The 17526-nt window shown below is 39.4% G+C and overlaps 8 protein-coding genes and 1 non-coding gene across 11 annotated transcripts; 6 read left to right on the top strand and 3 right to left on the bottom strand.

Moving 5' to 3' along the window:
• The first annotated feature begins 28 nt into the window (after positions 1-28).
• Positions 29-102, top strand: Trnan-guu. The gene has a single exon. It is a non-coding gene; the product is annotated as a tRNA-Asn (tRNA).
• On the top strand, positions 69-4889 carry LOC110843552 (dynein regulatory complex subunit 7-like). The gene is made up of 14 exons (XM_022089517.2): positions 69-461; positions 543-695; positions 765-901; positions 976-1252; positions 1331-1520; positions 1600-1766; positions 1846-2070; positions 2142-2366; positions 2432-2885; positions 2970-3283; positions 3390-3693; positions 3799-4112; positions 4182-4227; positions 4343-4889. The coding sequence occupies exons 1-14, from the start codon at positions 330-332 to the stop codon at positions 4774-4776; spliced, it is 3372 nt and encodes a 1123-aa protein (XP_021945209.1). The 5' UTR covers positions 69-329; the 3' UTR covers positions 4777-4889.
• On the bottom strand, positions 4798-6228 carry LOC110843868 (ATP synthase subunit s, mitochondrial). The gene is made up of 4 exons (XM_022089917.2): positions 5939-6228; positions 5361-5572; positions 5135-5297; positions 4798-5058 (listed from the first exon to the last, which is right to left on the bottom strand). The coding sequence occupies exons 1-4, from the start codon at positions 6052-6054 to the stop codon at positions 4920-4922; spliced, it is 630 nt and encodes a 209-aa protein (XP_021945609.1). The 5' UTR covers positions 6055-6228; the 3' UTR covers positions 4798-4919.
• On the top strand, positions 5720-11012 carry LOC110843866 (serine/threonine-protein phosphatase 5). Of its 3 annotated transcripts, none has more exons than XM_022089915.2 (12): positions 5720-5833; positions 6318-6721; positions 6835-6877; positions 6957-7104; positions 7345-7469; positions 7562-7665; positions 9436-9496; positions 9568-9673; positions 9756-9812; positions 9891-9976; positions 10191-10580; positions 10649-11012. In XM_022089915.2, the coding sequence occupies exons 2-12, from the start codon at positions 6420-6422 to the stop codon at positions 10706-10708; spliced, it is 1482 nt and encodes a 493-aa protein (XP_021945607.1). In that variant the 5' UTR covers positions 5720-5833; positions 6318-6419; the 3' UTR covers positions 10709-11012. The 3 variants fall into 3 exon arrangements, with proteins under 3 accessions (XP_021945607.1, XP_021945606.1, XP_035703157.1); XM_022089914.2 differs by having other exon boundaries at positions 5757-5912; XM_035847264.1 differs by lacking the exon at positions 5720-5833 and having other exon boundaries at positions 6306-6721.
• Positions 7302-9094, bottom strand: LOC118434260. The gene is made up of 4 exons (XM_035847265.1): positions 8858-9094; positions 8487-8779; positions 8261-8414; positions 7302-8199 (listed from the first exon to the last, which is right to left on the bottom strand). The coding sequence occupies exons 2-4, from the start codon at positions 8698-8700 to the stop codon at positions 7746-7748; spliced, it is 822 nt and encodes a 273-aa protein (XP_035703158.1). The 5' UTR covers positions 8701-8779; positions 8858-9094; the 3' UTR covers positions 7302-7745.
• Positions 11013-11099: 87 nt separating the features above from the next.
• LOC110844121 (G patch domain-containing protein 11) lies at positions 11100-12489 on the top strand. The gene is made up of 5 exons (XM_022090249.2): positions 11100-11302; positions 11396-11703; positions 11788-11966; positions 12061-12204; positions 12288-12489. Exons 1-5 carry the CDS (start codon positions 11247-11249, stop codon positions 12420-12422), a joined length of 822 nt encoding a protein of 273 aa, XP_021945941.1. The 5' UTR covers positions 11100-11246; the 3' UTR covers positions 12423-12489.
• A 98-nt stretch (positions 12490-12587) lies between these two features.
• On the top strand, positions 12588-14550 carry LOC110844120. The gene is made up of 6 exons (XM_022090248.2): positions 12588-12849; positions 12923-13088; positions 13171-13543; positions 13610-13902; positions 13962-14064; positions 14123-14550. The coding sequence occupies exons 1-6, from the start codon at positions 12732-12734 to the stop codon at positions 14261-14263; spliced, it is 1194 nt and encodes a 397-aa protein (XP_021945940.1). The 5' UTR covers positions 12588-12731; the 3' UTR covers positions 14264-14550.
• LOC110844122 (protein SGT1 homolog) lies at positions 14283-15650 on the bottom strand. Its single transcript, XM_022090250.2, has 6 exons — positions 15377-15650; positions 15137-15253; positions 14961-15068; positions 14800-14872; positions 14545-14717; positions 14283-14473 (listed from the first exon to the last, which is right to left on the bottom strand). Exons 1-6 carry the CDS (start codon positions 15428-15430, stop codon positions 14372-14374), a joined length of 627 nt encoding a protein of 208 aa, XP_021945942.1. The 5' UTR covers positions 15431-15650; the 3' UTR covers positions 14283-14371.
• A 100-nt stretch (positions 15651-15750) lies between these two features.
• Positions 15751-17465, top strand: LOC110842969 (V-type proton ATPase subunit D). The gene is made up of 6 exons (XM_022088858.2): positions 15751-15936; positions 16079-16196; positions 16300-16348; positions 16523-16593; positions 16667-16910; positions 16980-17465. The coding sequence occupies exons 1-6, from the start codon at positions 15896-15898 to the stop codon at positions 17204-17206; spliced, it is 750 nt and encodes a 249-aa protein (XP_021944550.1). The 5' UTR covers positions 15751-15895; the 3' UTR covers positions 17207-17465.
• The last annotated feature ends 61 nt before the right edge of the window (positions 17466-17526 follow it).

The following is a 17526-nucleotide window of genomic DNA, read 5'->3' on the forward strand; positions in this document are numbered from 1 at the left end:
AAGCGCGATTTACATTTGACTAGCTTATGCCTCCGTGGCGCAATTGGCTAGCGCGTTCGGCTGTTAACCGAAAGGTTGGTGGTTCGAGCCCACCCGGGGGCGCTATATTTTGCCAATTTTTAATTTCACATTATGGCATTATAATCTGTGAAACCAAGAACATTTGGCACTACGTCACTATATTTGAGAGGCCGTTTGGCGATGTTACCAAGATACTAAAAATCGTGCAATCGTTGTGAATGTCCATCCATGCTACAACTTTTTAGTCAATAGGACTGAGATATCGACCTAACTTCGGGAGGCCAAGGTTCTGGTAAATATTGTACAAAATGGAGTCTGAGTTTGAAGAGGACGACCCCCATTTCGCCTTTGGGGATGAATTCGAAGAAGAAATGGACAAGTTTTGGCTGGACGAGAAGCCCGTGAGGCAGGATGAGATTGACAACTTGTTTGAAGAAGAGGTAGCAGTTTAGCTGAGACAATTGCTCATTTCTCGACAAGTCCAAGGCACTGATACAAATCTTTAATGTAAAATGTAAAAGGAGGACTTTGAAGAAGGTGACGGGGAGGAGTGGGGGGTCGAGGGGCTGGAAAATTTGGACGCTTCGGAACAGGAGGCAGTTGACCAAGTTATGAACGAGGAAGAAGATGAAGCTCTTCTGGCTGAAGAGGTCGCACTTTTGCAGGCGTTGCAGGTCTCACTATATATTTTAACAGTTGAACTAGTTGAGCTTTATAATAAAGAAACTCGTACTGTTTAATAGGAGGAGAAAGGCCCCGAAAAGTTGTTGTTGGACTCGACCAATGTGGATAAATTAATTAACATGTTATCCAGAGTGAGACTTGCCTGGCCTGAAAACCTCCCGGGATACGACGCCACGGAATACGCCACCGACCCAGAGTAAGTGTAATAACAGAGTAAATATGACACGAGAACGAATGGCATATGAATCGCCGTCGTTGTCCTTTAATCAGACGGGCCAAGTTTCCATCCACATTTTATCAGAATACGGACAAGGAGAAGACGGTGCTCTGGCATGCTGAAAATTTCCGTCGCCAATTTCAAGCCCAGTTCCCTCGCCGCCGAGCCCTGGTCATAGCTCCAAAAAACGAGTGCGGTACCCAAAAGCTTTTCCCAACCTTTATAAACCCATGTGTCCTGGGTTACCCAGAATTCTTGGACGCCCTCACTTGCGCCGAGTTCTTCAAGGAGTTCTTCGCCCCAGAGTTAATGGAACATCCCACTCGAGTGGTTAGTGGACAGACAAACATCTTTTTTTGGGGAGAAAGTGGGGAAAACGTGAATAAATAATTTATATGTATGGTGCAGCCTAGTCGAATCAGGTCTCATGTAACCGTGCTGAAGAACCGGAAGGCCAACTGTTATGAGTATGCCGTGATATTGGCGACCTTTCTCATCGGGGCTGGATACGACGCTTATGTTGTGGATGGGTATGCCAGCAAAGCAGCGTGCACCATGGACGCCACTGAAGACTATGTCGAACCTCCAGATGTGCCCAGTATAATAAAATGATGAGAATAATGTACATATGGATTAATCTCACTTGAACCATCAGTGCTGTTTGTTCTTATTTGCAGTTGGGGGAGAGGAGAAGAAGGGGGTTTCAGTGCTTATGGCCCCCAAGCCAAAACAACCTGACCCAAGCGAGAGCAAGATGGATATTCTGTCTGGAATTTTCGGAAGACGGGATGAAGAAGAGGAAGTGGTCGTGAAATCAGTGTCACCTACCAAATACCGATTTAAGGTGACTACAGCGTGTTACCAATCACAATTAATCAACGGCAAAAGACAATTAATTGAAAGAAATGCTGGTTGACTTGCAGAGGGCGGTAGAAGTGGCGAGCCAAGTGGGCGAGTTGGATGGGGGAGGAGCTGATCAGTCCTCCGAGGTGGAAGAGTCATCATTGCAAGAATATTCCGACATGGAGATGGAGGACAATGCGCAGCTGGGCATTGCGGGTGACGGGGGGACGAATAAAGTGACCAATGTGGGCGACACGTCGGAAGAGGAAGAAGGAGAGGAAAATGAGACAATGTTTGGAAGAAGGGTAATAAAATAGTACTTTAGTTATTTTCTCAATTGTCACATTTTGTTATCCACTCCGAATTCAAATTCCAGAAGAGAAAGCGTCCCTCATGCCCTGAAAAGTATTATGCGACGCGAACCCATTCCTGGGTGCTCGTCAAGGCTGGGAGGCGAGACGTCCCAGCCCCTTTCTTCATCGAACCCTTCTCCGCCACGGCAATGTCCCTCGACGATGAAACCTTTTTCGGAGTAGAAACGATTTTCAATCACAAAAATTTCTGGGTCAGTTTGGAAGATCCACTGGAGTTGTATGCAGGGGTGAGCAGTTATTGACTGGGCATTTTGTTGTATCACTAATAATCCTGCCTTTATTGTATACAAAGGAAATCAGCTATGACTTGAGTGACACGTCGAAATGGGCCAAACTGCTGGTGGAGGTGGAGAAGAAAAAGAAGCTGCCAGAGGAAGAAAAGTCACTGTTCCAGGACGAAGAGGACGACGTCTCCAAGAAGGCTGAGTTGTTGTTGGACATGCCCGTTTCATTCACGCCGGACCCCGACATTCCTCAGGAGGACTACGAGAGGAAGTATCCGGGTGGGAAGAAAACATTCAACTACAACAACGCCATCGTGGAACTGGCTGCCCCGTACGTCATGGACGATGGATTGGTGAGAAAGGTGCTCAAGTTCAAGGGGACTGGGCGTGACCCGAGCGACTTGGAATATATTGAGGAAAAGTTTGAGAATAGGAAGGACAAGCTGGCCAAGCGGAAGTGGTTCAGGGAGGGACGCCTGCTGCACGAGTACTTTCACCGTGGGAGGAAAGACGCGCTCAAAGGTATTTACTTATTACAGTCTCCGAAATTAGTAAACACGTCATAAAACTAGTATCTGTGGTATAATCAGATTTTTTTGTCACAAGAACATGTCCATGTTTCCGGCAAGAATAAAGCAAATTATCCCCGCGACCTTTACTATTATGCGAATGCTCACACTCAGGGCGTGGCTCACCGGCAAATTCTGCGGAAAGGGATGGTAGAAAAATTTGAGGGTCGAGATGACCTCTTGTATTATCGGTTCACAAGCTATGGAGGCATCCTCTGTAACTCCATCACCGCAAAGAGGTCGTCTGTGGAGGAAGACGAAGTAGGGTCAAAATCAAAGGCAAGAGAATTCCTGGAAATGCTCAAAGGAAACAATTCTGGAGCAAAGAAGAGAGTGCGAAGGAAAATGAGTGTAATTATTTTTACAAACTTTTGCAAAAAATAGCAAACATAGAACTTAGAATTAGTTCTGCTTTTACTTGATGAGCTTAATTTATTTATTAATTTATTTCATTTAGAAAATCGTAGAGAAATATCATCGGGATGAAACCAAAGAAGTTTGTGATGACGTTGCTGAGAAGCACATGTTAATTGACGAAGGTCGTCTCCGGATCCTATTTCATTACGGCGAGGGAAATCTGACGCGTCACTCCCTCGAATTCTTCAAACCCAAAGGAAGCAATCCCGACACGGCAGATTTTCATCCTGAGGATTGCATCGAGTACTTGCCAGACCCTCACTCCCCACCCACGGACGTCTACAGGAAGTTCAAGTTGCTCCAGAGAATGGAGGCAGACCAAAGGGTGGCTAGCGTGTTGGCAGGTATGTACATATGCATAATAGAATTATGATAATTCTGACACTCTAGATATTTCACATAATGTGCGCGTATCTGTGAATGGTGGAATAACCAAGATGCAATTGTAGCTCAGGCTGAGGAGGAAGTCTTCGAGACTGTGGCCTCTCGAGTGCAAGAGGATTTCCTTCATGAAATAGAGCCGGACGCCTTTGCCGGGGAGAGGAACGAGGAGTACATGAAGATGAAGGAACAGAAAGTGGCCGACGATGAGGACGAAGACGAAGAAGATTTCACGGACGTTGATTTTACATCCCCATTCTTTGAAAAGTTTGGCGTCCCGAGGAACAAGGTGGAAGAAGTGCTCATGAAAAAGAGAATCATGCTCAACGCCAAAGTTCGCCTGGTCAGAAGGGCCCATGCCATACGGGAGATGTATGAACGGGTAAGTGTGCGTTCTGCCTATGTATTTTTTCTTTTTCCATTTTTATAAGTGAAACTTTACGGGTTGTAGGAGACTCTACGTCTTACCGAAAAAATGCGATGGGTTGAAAAAAATGGTGAGTTTATTAGTTATATTATAATTGTTGTAATTATAATTGTTGAATTACAACATTCAAAATTCAAAGTATGTAAATACATTTTCGCAAGTTATTTTAATTATTATTTTTTCAGCCGGCAAGATGAATCAATCAGAGGAGGAGGATTTCAATCGCATGTACAAGGAACATCTTTTTTCGTTGCACATCATGGAGAAACGACTCGTTCGACATCAAGAACTTGCTTCGGGATCGTACTACAAAACACTGCTCAAAGTCTTGAAACATCCACTGCTCAACAAATACTCAAAGAAAAAGATTGCACCACCTCCGCCCCCGGTGCCAGAGATGAGCGAGGAGGAAAAGGCACGTCTGGCGGCCCTTGCAGCCAAACTCAAGGACTGCTGTCAATTTTACACAATCAAATACACAGAACCCAAGAAGCAAAATGATAGACATAATAGGAATAATATAAGGAATAATCAGAACAATGCTAACAATGATGCAGCAGTGGGCGACGTTGTCGTCGAAGCGAAAGGTGACGAAGGACAAGTTGTCCCAGCTCAATAATTAATTTATCGACACACAATGTTTTCGTAATGTTATTCTTTTTGCCTTTACTTAACTCGCCAGCTAATATGATATTTACAACATATGAGTAAGTAAAGTTTATAACTAACTGCTTATTGTTTGGGGTTGCTGTGCTATTTTAATTATTTCTCATCCCTGTCCTCCTCCCTGGCAAAGGGAAATATAATTTTACAATTGGGCAGAGCTTTCTCCAATTCCGCAATGCATTTTTTCCTGTTCCGTACTTCCAGGAAATCGTAAAGATACAAGCGTTCCAAATTCCTACAAGATGGTACAAATTAATTGTGATCAATGGTCACTCATCATTTATGACTTTGTTATTTAGAGATTTGAATACTTCATCTGAGTGAGGGTCAGAATTCCAGCATCGGTAACATTTCCACAAGAGGACAGTTGCAAATCGCGAAGGCTATCTTTCAAATATCCCAATGCTGCCACGGCATCATCTTCAATGTATCCACATCGGTGAAAGATGGCTTTCCTTACTTTATTCACTCCACCTGCGACATGATAAGAACTCATCGCAATCGCCATACTAAAAAAATACGGTTGTCGCGACTTACGGAAATGTGGGAATCCAATGAGCATTACGGCCGAGTCCGTAGCATCCACTTCCAAAATGTGCAAAAGTCTGTAGTTGCCGACGGGGAGGGAGTTGTAGTCGCGAAGAAATTCGTCCGAACCTGTGTCCCACTTGACCCCTGCCCCACATCGCAGCAACCACTCGGCGCAAGCACGGTCCGGCCCCACCTCCTTGATTCGACTCTCATCCACCCTGATAGCAATGCAGCATAGACATTTAGCTAATAGTTGGTGGAAAGTCTATTCAATTCGTTAAATAGCTTCCTGTTTGACATGACGCTATAAAAAATTGTGATCGGCAACATTTTCATACGCAATGACAGAGCTAAACTCTGCTCCTCACGAGAGCGAGCCAGTCTTGAACCGTCGAGATGATGAATCAAGCTCAACACTCAAGCCCATGCGGCTCAAGACACAAGAAGCACACTGACTCGGCTCCATCAACAAATCACAGGTAAAAAAATTAGCTCAGATAAAATAACCTACAAAAAGCTGACGACGACGACCGGGAGGAAGGGGTCAGAAAGAAAGAGGTGAGTTTAATAGGCTAATTAATTACCGATTAAAAACCGAGTTGAGCCATCCCCAAATTTGTCTGGTCTGTTGATGTAGCTCCTCCTTTACAAAAACTGATCGCCCTTGAAACAATATTTTCCCCAATTTTATGGATAACATGATAAGTTACATCACAATGATGAAGCGTCACACTGTAAAACTGAACTTTAAATATATGATGGTAATATTACATCCTCTTGAAAAATTGCGACATCATTGTCCTTGTAACTGGAAGTTGGCGCAGTTTCTCAATTTCTCCCTTCACTTGGTTTTGACCTTGAGAATAAGTTTATAATGCTTTTATAATATTAATATTAATTTATTTGTTAAAGTTAATACTGCTAATATTGATGAATCATATTAATAATCAGGGCTTTTTTTAGAGAGGGTGTGTAGCGGCGGGACGTTTCGGTTGACGAGTCTTCGGTGTTTGTCTGATGGTGGTTTGCTACTAGTTGGAATTGGAAAGGTTGACCCTTGACGTGATGGCAGAAACAGAAGAAGGTCAGCAAGAACAGGGGACCGGGGATGAAACATCCAGACAAGAACTCTCTAATACAACAAAAGACTTGGCAAACGAATCCTTCAAAAAGGGTGACTATTACACTGCCATCGAACTTTATTCAAAAGCTATCGACGCCTTTCCCACCGCTGTATTGTACGCGAACCGGTCCATCTCTTATCTACGAACGGAATGTGTTGGGTACGCCTTGACCGACGCCACAAAAGCGATTGAACTGGATAGAAATTATGTCAAGGGCTATTATCGACGAGCGGCGGCATACATGTAAGTATGTTACAACAATTACATGGCATATCGTCAAACGACGACACTCTACAAGTTTATCTATTTTGTTCACCGCAATACAAACACTAATAACTTGTGCCTTTACCTTGAAGGTCTCTGGGAAAGTTTAAGCAGGCTCTGAAGGATTTTGAAGCCGTGAGAATTCTTTCTTATAATATTCCAAAATTAGCGTATTCAAAATTTGCAAGGCCTTATTATTTATATATTTTTATAGGTTGTCACCGCCCGTCCAAATGACAAGGATGCACAGCATAAATTTTCCGAGTGTGGTAAAATAGTAAGGAAAATTGCCTTTGAAAAGGCCATCGCAGTGGATGAAAACAAAAAGTGTGTCGCAGAGTCGGTCGACATTGAGGCAATTGGTAAGTTGAAATTTGAAACACATGTTTTAAATGCTATGTAACAAAACTGCGTCCTCCATTGTTGTGGATTGAATTCTATTGAATATGATGAAACTTTTGAATCCGGTGTCTAGGCTTCTGACACAGAATGATATTACCCTTGTGACAAACTGATTATATATACACGTTTTTATTAGAATAGTCAAAAGTTCCATATATCATTTATTAACTATTTCATACTTTGATGTTTTATTCCAACAGCGGTAGAAAGGGATTATAGTGGCCCAAGGTTGGAGAATGGTGACATAGTGACCTTACAATTTGTTAAGGACCTCATGGAATGGTACAAAAGTCAAAAAACCTTGCATCGAAAGTATGCGTACAAAGTGAGTTATTATAATTTTGTAAATCTTAGATTAGGTTAGGTTAGTCTGGCTGGCACAATTAAATACTAATTCTGATGATTTCCGTTTTACAGATACTCCTCGAGATCAAAACATATTTAGAAAAGCAGCCCAGTCTGATTGAAGTCACGATACCAGACGATAAAGAGTTCACTGTTTGTGGTGACATTCATGGACAGTAAGTAAATATTTTTAAACAAATGGGAACACAATGTCAATCAAGGAGGATTATTAGATACGGGTCCTACATTTTTAACTCTAATCGCTCTCGTCAGCAAAACTATCGGACTCTGAGTAATCTTTTCTTGATCCCCTTGTTAGCCTTGATGATGATGAGAACGGTAATGGTTGTGGTGAGGGGATTACCTCTGACGTGACCTTCTTCTCATATCGAGCGAGTACATCTTTAAAGTCATCCAATGCCTTGTTTATCTCAGGGAGGTCTTTTAATTGGTAGAGACCTCCTGACACGTCTTTGGTAAACCAGTTTGAATAATTGGAGCTGGTGGGTGGGAGTGCCCCTTTTTCTTCTGGTTCTTTACACGCTATAGGAAGATAACTTCTGAATAGTTTTCCCATGTCTTTAAACTTGGTTGCATATCCTGGATAATTATCATCTACGTAGTTAGCAATTTGAGCAGGAGTGGCTTGTCGGTCGGGTTGTTCCAATATGCATTTGGCCGCTAGAACTTGCCAGTTCAGGTCTCTTATTCTAAAGATCAAATAGTGATTGATTAGTATTTGCCTCACATTGTATTAATTCCTGCATTTACTTTGGGCGTCCTCCTCCAAAGCCAGTGAATATGTATGGAAGGAGACTTCCTGATCCAATTATTTGTTTCTTCGGGAATGGGCTACTTTGGGCGATGTTGTATCCGATCGAAGGGAGCACTGTTCCGAAACGGTGCATGTATGCAGTCTCTTTTTCTATACATACATTTACATTAATGAATAGTTAATATGTTGCAACATTATGGCTTAAAAAGTGTAATTATTTACTCAATCTTTTTTTCATATCCTTGATCTCTTTAACATACAGAAATCGCATCAACCCAGAACATGCACCACTATAGTGAGAGTCGACTCCAGTGGGGTTGCCTGCGTGGGCATGGTCCAACATTCTAACCTTCAAATGTGCTTTATTTCCTCCTCCACTCTGCCCAATGTAGATGACCGTGTTAAATTTAGGACAGTCGGGGTTCCCACAAGTCATAATGTAAATCCCCTCCTCAATATTACTGCACGTAAAGGATGAGCCTTCCTTAAAAAGTAACGGTCTGTCAGGAAACAGTCTATAAATACATACATATTTTGTTATTCGTATCATCATCATTATTATGTTAATTAACTGAAGTGGCTAAAAATATTACTCATTATTCAATCTGTCTCCAGTATAAACATAATTTGCAAGGTTTTGTATCGCTGCATTTTACTGTCCTCCTGACCATGACCGGACCTTTCCCTTGGCGTGTTTTGAAATTCTCCGTAATATCTGAGTCACTACTTTCACTTCCCGGCTCTTCATGTCTAACTTTGGGAGATGGGAGTGGCGATGTAACATAAAAAGACGACGGCAAGGTTGATGCACTACTTTCACTTGATGTCATCTCTCCTTTACTTTCACCGCCGAGTTTCACTTTTTTCGCCGTACTGTCAACGCTACTACTGGCTATTTCTATCGGCTTACGTTTTTTAGCAACATCGAAACCCTTTGACAATCGAGTAGTTAATTTTTTGCCTACTACTTCTACTATTTGTGATAACTCGTAATTGTCTAAATTATCTATCAATTCAATTAATCCCTTTACTTTGTCCGTGTACTCCATTGTTTTACAATCACATAGATAACTAAGTTTTAACTATAATATGGTGGAGAAAAAACAAATATTCAGATGGTAAAACATGAGAGCGACGACTGTTCTAATTTTTCCCGCGTTGTTTCTTTCAGGTTCTACGATCTGATTAATATTTTCACCATTAATGGACTTCCTTCCGAATCCAACCCTTATGTAAGGAGATAATTACATGAAGACATATCTCTGCTTTGATATGAACCCCTTTTCTTTGTTTTCTTTTCCAGCTATTTAATGGGGATTTTGTCGATCGTGGTAGTTTCTCAGTGGAGTGCATAATGGTTTTGTTTAGCTTCAAGTTGCTATACCCAAACAGCTTCTATCTCTCTAGAGGTAAGACAACAAAGTAGATGAGACAAATCTCGTCACTGAATTATTGTCTAACCCTGTGGTGACCAATTTTTGGTTTGCTTAGGAAATCACGAGACGATCAACATGAATCAAATGTATGGGTTCGACGGAGAGGTCAAAGGTGAATCTTCTATGCCACGTTATTTTGAATGCAAACATGTTGCTTGAAATTAATTCAAAATTGTTGTTTTTCATCCAGCAAAGTACAACGCCCAGATGGCAGAATTTTTTACTGAAGTCTATAATTGGCTTCCACTCTGTCATTGTCTCAATAATAGAGTTCTCGTAAGTATTAACTTGTCCACTAATGAGTAATAACAATAGTTTCCTGAATTTAAATTGAATATGATGATACTCAATCCGGTGTCTAGGCTTCTGACACAATATGATATTACCCTTTAAACAAACTGAGAATAATGAAATTCAGAGCATAATGCCTCTGAAACCATACATATACTTTAAATATTTAACTAATCACATCCTTGTTTTCACGTAATAGGTGATGCACGGCGGCCTATTCAGCACAAAAGACGTCACATTAGACGATCTTCGATGCATTGATCGTAATAGACAACCACCTGAAGAAGGCCTAATGTGCGAACTTTTATGGAGTGATCCACAACCTCAGAACGGTTACTCACCGTCGAAACGCGGCGTAGGAATTCAATTTGGTCCCGATGTGACCGATGCCTTTTTGCGAAAAAATAAATTAGATTATGTTATCCGAAGTCACGAAGTGAAACCGGAAGGGTATGAGATTGCCCATGATGGCAAGTGCATCACGGTTTTCTCAGCACCCAATTACTGTGATACAATAGGGAACAAAGGGGCTTTCATAAGGCTAAAAGGAGATCAAATGGTCCCAAAATTTACCACATACGAGGCAGTGGTAAGTGCATATCTCCATTCATTCTTAATTACTTATATACTATTATTAAATTTGTTCTGTAATTCTAGCCACATCCTGACATTCGCCCCATGGCCTACGCCAATTCTATTCTTTCCATGTTGTGCTAGTATCGAGCTGAGTGAGCTCCTTGTTAAATAAATTAGTTATTATTCTTGGTTTATCATTAATCTTAACTATTATTATTACACAATTATCTTAATAATTATCAAGAAAGGGAGTATTATCGTATGTTTGTTTTATTGTTATGTGTGCATGTCAGCGTTAGTATCAAATCGACGTAGCAAGTAGTCAATTAGTTCGTTGATGCATAATTTCCAATATTTTAATCTTCACCTATTTAAAGCTCTGTGTTATTCGCCACCAAAAAGCAATATAACGCAACGAAAAAATAAAGTAATAAATATTTATTAAGACTGAGATCATAACTTATTGCTTCCCAAAAGTTTGGAAAGTTTTTTATGAACTTTTTGTTCGGGTTTAGATTCTCAGTTTTCTTGCACGTGCGCGCGTGTCAAACACATTCTACGTTAATCAACAAACTTGTGAAATAACAAAGTCGACGACGTAGGCTAAATTTAAAATAAAATTTATTCTAGTATTATCTATTAGTGGAAACAGTCTCTCGAATAACTTGCAACTTGCGTTATGTCACTTGATGGCGAGGAGGATGATTACATGTCGGATGCAGTTTTGGCTCAATGGTAATGTCAAATATAAATTGAATTGATTTTTTTTTAATAATTGCAAGTTGTAATTTTTTATAATCTAATTTTCCTGTACTATTGATTTGATAGCACATCCAATGTCCGCCCAAGTCTGTTGTTTAATCCCCGGGATAAAAGGGCACATCAACTCCTCAAGAAAAAGGCAGAAGCTGATAAATGTAGCAAACAAAAATCAGTGCGGGTCCAACAAGAGGAAGGACGAGCAGCCGGACTGCAGAAGCAAATTAGCTCAGACAATAAAGGATTTCAGCTTTTGTCAAGAATGGGATACGTCTCTGGAACTTCTTTAGGAAAACGGTGCTATGATGACAAAAATGTAGAAGACCGACTCAAGGAACCAATTCCTGTTGAAGTGAAAATTGATAGAAAAGGGTTAGGTAACGACACATTCTAATAGTTGAACATCTCTATCTAAATACAGAATGCATTATATAATACCTAATATCGTGTATATTATGCAGGCCAAAAAACAAGAGACCGTGAAAAATTAGAAACCTATAAAAGACGAAATGAAGACCTAAGCAAACTTGCAGATCCTGAAGAATTTCGACAGCGGGCATTGGCTGTTGCAAATATCAAAGCTTTAAATCGAGATGTACATACGGCTCAATCAACTTGTAGACATTTGGATATTCAAAAGGTACTCATTCAATTCAGTAATACTTATAATTTTATTAATTTTTAAACTTACATACAATTAAATTATAGTGAATTTTAATTTCACTTTTCAATAGGGAAAAGAATCTCCTATTCAACCATGGTACTGGCCCAAAAATATAGAGGACAAGGCGACCTCCGAGTCCAACACAAGTGAAATGTCCACAACCGTTGTTGAACTCGAGGATGAAGAGTCTGACGAAGATTCAGATCAACCTGAGGTTAGTTATTGTACCTTATATTATAAATTTATTCAAATTTGTGACCAGTCTGAAAAACTAAAAGGAAATTCGTTTGGTTTTAGGCTTCAGAAATACTGTCTACAGTTACAGCCTATCTCAGAAGTCATTATCTTTATTGCATATGGTGTGGAACAAGCTATGATAACGAAGACGATCTGGAAAGCTCATGTCCAGGAAATTCAAGAGCGGAGCACTAGAAATACTGTCAATGTTACTTACAAAACCATTTTTATTCAGAATATAATAAAGTATTCACCTTCTCAATTCCTGTTTCAATACTTACTTACAGATATAATGGTTGTGAGAGTAACTTAAAGATGCCTCTTTTAATGTAAGACGCATAAAGTATATCATAAAATCTATCAATTGATGCAAAAAGAGAAGGAGAGCTGCAGGGTAGTGATCCTAGTTTATGCGTCCCACTTTTTGAACTCCAAACCGGCAAACTATAATTGAGTTCTTTTTAGTGTTCTTTTTAGTTTAGTTCAATTTAATTGTTGTTCACCATGATTAGTGACAGTGAATTGTTACGAAAAGAACCCAAAGTGGGAGTCGATCTGTTTGCCTGGAGAGATGTCAATGATGACGTCCAAATGCATGTCATGATGGAGGAGGATGTTACAAGTAATTTTAATTATTTACAGTTCACTCTGAATTAATTTGTGAACCAAATGATAATGTAAATTTTATTATTTAGAGAATCTTACCCAAATTTACTTTTCTCTTCTGACTGACCAACACGGGGACATGAGGGACATGACCGTAAATTTAGGACCTGCGCAGGTGTGTCTTATAGTCAAAACGGAATCGATAATCAGTCATTTTAATAGCGACGCTTTGGATCTCGACGGTTGTAAAGTAAAGTAAGTGATAAATGGTTCATAGTACAAACAACCATTATCAAGACATTATCAAGACATATTTACCAGAATGAACAATTTACAGAGAGCTCGAAGAACAATATGGATGGAAAGTCAACCCAACTTTGACCTATTCTTTTCACATCTACTCAGACGATGCGTGGGTCGCTGACCAACTCAGATACCGGATTCGGAGGAAGTTTGGAGTGGTTTGTGCCAAGGCCCCATACACCGCAGAAGTAGTGTTGGCCAAACATGCGGAGAAGATTGATGATCATTTACAATTTCTCCATCGTCTTCCTCAAATTAGAGAGGATTACTTCAACAACCCTCCTCCTCCTCCTCCAGATAAACTAAAAAACCCTCGGCCACTCCCACCATTACAAGGGAGACGTAGTTGTGAGTTATGTGGTGTAGTTTTAGCAGGGATCGTGAATGAGCACTTCAACCATATGAAAGTATGTATTTCTTGTTTTTCTTGCTTTGCAAAACAATTTAACTGGTATTGTATATAATATGTACAGAACTGTCACTACTCTGGACCAAATGCATTACCTTGTGATCTTTGCCCCTGTACCTTTGCAACACCACCAAGTCGACTATCTCATCGAGCCAAGTACCACCCAGGAACAGAACCTCAAAAGAGGAATACATTCGGGATCCCGGATATTAATGAGGACGACGCAGGTAAATGCGATGCCCTTATGAAGCTTATCCCACTGGAAGAAGGGTCAAAAAAAACCAAATACAGCTGCATTTGGGGACAAGAGAGTGGACAAACGTGTGGAAACGTGAACAACGGGTTGATTTCTTCTCGGTAATTCAGTTTGTATGTCATGGGAATTATATTATGCTAATATAGTTCTTATGTTACAGTGAACACGCCTGTACACATTTGGGACTAAAACCGCACACCTGCCCTGCACCAGAATGCAATTTTTCCTCTTCATTTTACAAGAGCACTGTCCGACATTACAAAGTATATGCTCCACTTTATTTATTTAATGATGTTATTTAAATCATGTATTCTTTCCTAGGATCGACATCAAAGAGAAGAAGAACCAGAGGGCAAGGGCTCTAAGGAACATGATGCGAATGAAGATGATGATGATGATGCAGGTGATGAACCCCCAGAGAAAAAGACAAAATCTTCAGCTCAACCACGAAAATTGGACTAACAACAAATAGACTCCTTGATTACTTTTAAATACATACAGTTCATCATAATATTTTTATTAATTCAAAGCCTGGAAACATATTTCAGTTTACATCAGTTTTCCATCCCATCAATATTTTTTGAATTCCATGCCATCGGGGGGACTAATTTCAACTCGTTTCTTCCCAACCTCTTCCCAGTTAGTACTTAAGACTGTTCCACCAGACTCTTGCTGCAAGAAGCATTTACTTAGTTTAGATTTTTGTTGTCGACTAATTCAAATATAAACAAAATAACTTTTACCATTGATTTCATCATAGCTTTCTTTGTATTCTCATCCCCAGACTCGAAAATTTTGGAAAATAGACTGTTGATATCTGCATCTGGATCATCCTTCTCTTGTTTTGCAATATCTTTCTCAACTTTGTCCCAGTCAAACTTCTTCTTTGAAGAGCTAGGATACAGCGGCTTAAACTCTAAAGTAACAATTGAAATACTTACAATGTTCAGTTAAAGTAGATAATTTTAGCAATTAATTACCAAATTAAAGTAGCTAACCTTTATTACTAGATTTGTCCACTTCCAAAGTAGCCCACGGTCCACCGTCTTGTTTGTGCAGTTTTATTTCAATCTTATAGAGAGAAAATAAATTATCAAAATCATAGGTTTTATAGTATGGTAAATTATAAGTGTGCACCGTAAAAGCAACTCATTATTACCTTAGTCGAAAGGACTTTGAAAGAACAGTCATCCGGGCGTATGCGTTTTGCCAAATGGACCTCACGAAGGTAATCTGAACCGTCTGGATATTTAGCGGCCAATCGAAACTATTATCATAATAAAAATACAATATATATATATATTCAAGTAGTGTAATTAAAATTTCAAATCTTACGCTCTCAGTTGAGTAATCGACACTGACTTCATCTTGCTTTTGGTTTTTTAGAAAGATTGTTACAACAACATCCGAGTCAGTTTGATAAAAATCCATACGAACAACAGGCTTTGGGGTCTACAAGTATATTAAAAGTTGATACTTAAACGAGATTGAAGTAATATACTATCTAATAACTCAGTATTTGTTTCTAGTAGTTAGTAAACTGATGAAAGGGAGACAATTAAGCTAAAACTATACCTGCTGGAGTTCCGCAGATCCACCTTCAGCAACTGGTTCTTTTGAAGCTTCCATACCTTAACTCTGCAACAAATTCTAGAGATTTTAAGAAAAGTTATGCTTTACGATTTCGAAACACAAAACGAGACGTAGTTTTAGGACAAGATTGAAAATAATTTGTTATTTGTCGTCCACTTATCACGAGGATGACTGTGAACTGTGACAACGGAAAACTTTATAGCATTTAAAAGCTACTTTTCTATAAATGTAGAAATTTTTCGATTTTTGGAAAACAACTTTGGAAAAGCTGTGCGAGCAACAAGTCGCGCACTTTTTGTGATTTTATGCAAGTCAGGATGCCCCATTTTGCGTTGATCTAACTTGGACAACGCCTTCATCATCTCCGCATCTGCCTGCATCGTTCAGCTGTTTATTCATTGTTCTTATTCTGTATTCTGTTCTGATAAAAAATCAGATAACTTTCAGACGCGGACAAGAAACGAAGGAAAAGTTTGATCTGTTTATTTCGAAAGTTGAAACATGTCAGGGAAAGACAGGATACCAATTTTCCCTTCCAGAGGGTTCGTTAATAATATTTAACTTAATGTTTTGCTTTTAATTTGTCTATCTTTATAATTGAGACTTAAGGGTTCATTTGGTTTAACTTGCTTGGAAATCATTTAAATATGATACTCATTGAAACTTTTATAATCATCTTCGCAGGGCGCAAACGTTGATGAAGGGACGTCTGAAGGGAGCGCAAACTGGTCATAGTTTACTGAAGAAGAAGGCAGACGCTCTGCAGATGCGATTTAGATTGATTCTTGGAAAAATTATTGAGGTAAGTTTAGATGATGATTTGTATAATAAGTATTCCGTCAAGTATTTAATGAATCACAGTTGCCTAAACAAAAACAGCGAGTATATCATTAATTTTATTCTAGACCAAAACTTTGATGGGCGAGGTTATGAAGGAAGCGTCTTTCTCTTTGGGTAAGTTCACTTATGGATAACTTGTGTAAATAATATGGAGATTGTTTCTCTTACGTCGGCATATATATATACATTTTACAAACAATTTTTCAAGTGTTACGAAACGAAATAACGGGATAGATAAATCCAGTGCACATAAAATAAATTACCTATTAAATTTGTGTTCACTTACAGCCGAAGCAAAGTTTGCGTCAGGAGACTTTAATCAGCAAATCCTTCAGAATGTAAATCGTGCCCAAATTAAGGTAATAAATCAAAGTACGAGTAAAAATCAATAGCAGCCTCTAGTAATTCGATTAATACTTATGGAATTAATAGGTCAGAACCAAGAAAGATAATGTAGCCGGAGTGAGTCTTCCAGTTTTCGAGTCATACCAAGAAGGAGGAGATTCCTACGAGTTGACAGGACTGGCTCGAGGTGGCCAGCAGCTTGCAAAGTTAAAGAAGAACTATCAGAAAGCAATCAGCGTCCTAGTCGATTTAGCCTCACTTCAAACTTCATTTGTGACTCTTGATGAAGCTATTAAAATTACGAATCGTCGTGTGAACGCTATCGAACATGGTATGAATTTGTAAATAGTTTGCTTTTTCGGAGGATATCTTAAAATCATTTTTATATATATCCTTGCAGTCATCATTCCTCGAATTGAACGAACGTTGGCTTACATTGTGTCAGAACTGGACGAGTTGGAACGTGAAGAGTTTTACAGGTTAAAGAAGATACAAGATAAGAAAAAAGTTATACGCGCAAAAGCTGAGAAGATTGCTGCAGAAAAGAAACGCCTAGGAAAACTTGAGGAGCTAGCAGCTTCAAATAACATTTTTGATGAGCACCATGATGAAGATTTGCTCTTCTAAATCGCGTGGTGTTGACGGATAAAAATTCAATATGATGGTATAGTGCTCAGGTTGGAGTTGTCGGGCCCTCTCATTCCAATTGATGTGTTATTTTATATTAATTATATAATCTCATCATAAAACCAGTCATTGTAGAATCTATTAGAATTATTAGTTTAGAATTAGTTTAGTGGAGCGTTGGCTATAAAGAAAATATTTTTAGTCATATTATATGGATCAATTTGTAAAATAAATCTGAGGTTTCAAATTCAAAATATCACTCATGAAAAATTTATGCTGTGAATTTTCTTTCATCAAGGCGAATCATACACGAATGGATG

This window comes from Folsomia candida, unplaced genomic scaffold, assembly GCF_002217175.1.
Source record: "Folsomia candida strain VU population unplaced genomic scaffold, ASM221717v1 Fcan01_Sc002, whole genome shotgun sequence".
In the NCBI taxonomy this organism is placed as follows: domain Eukaryota; kingdom Metazoa; phylum Arthropoda; class Collembola; order Entomobryomorpha; family Isotomidae; genus Folsomia; species Folsomia candida.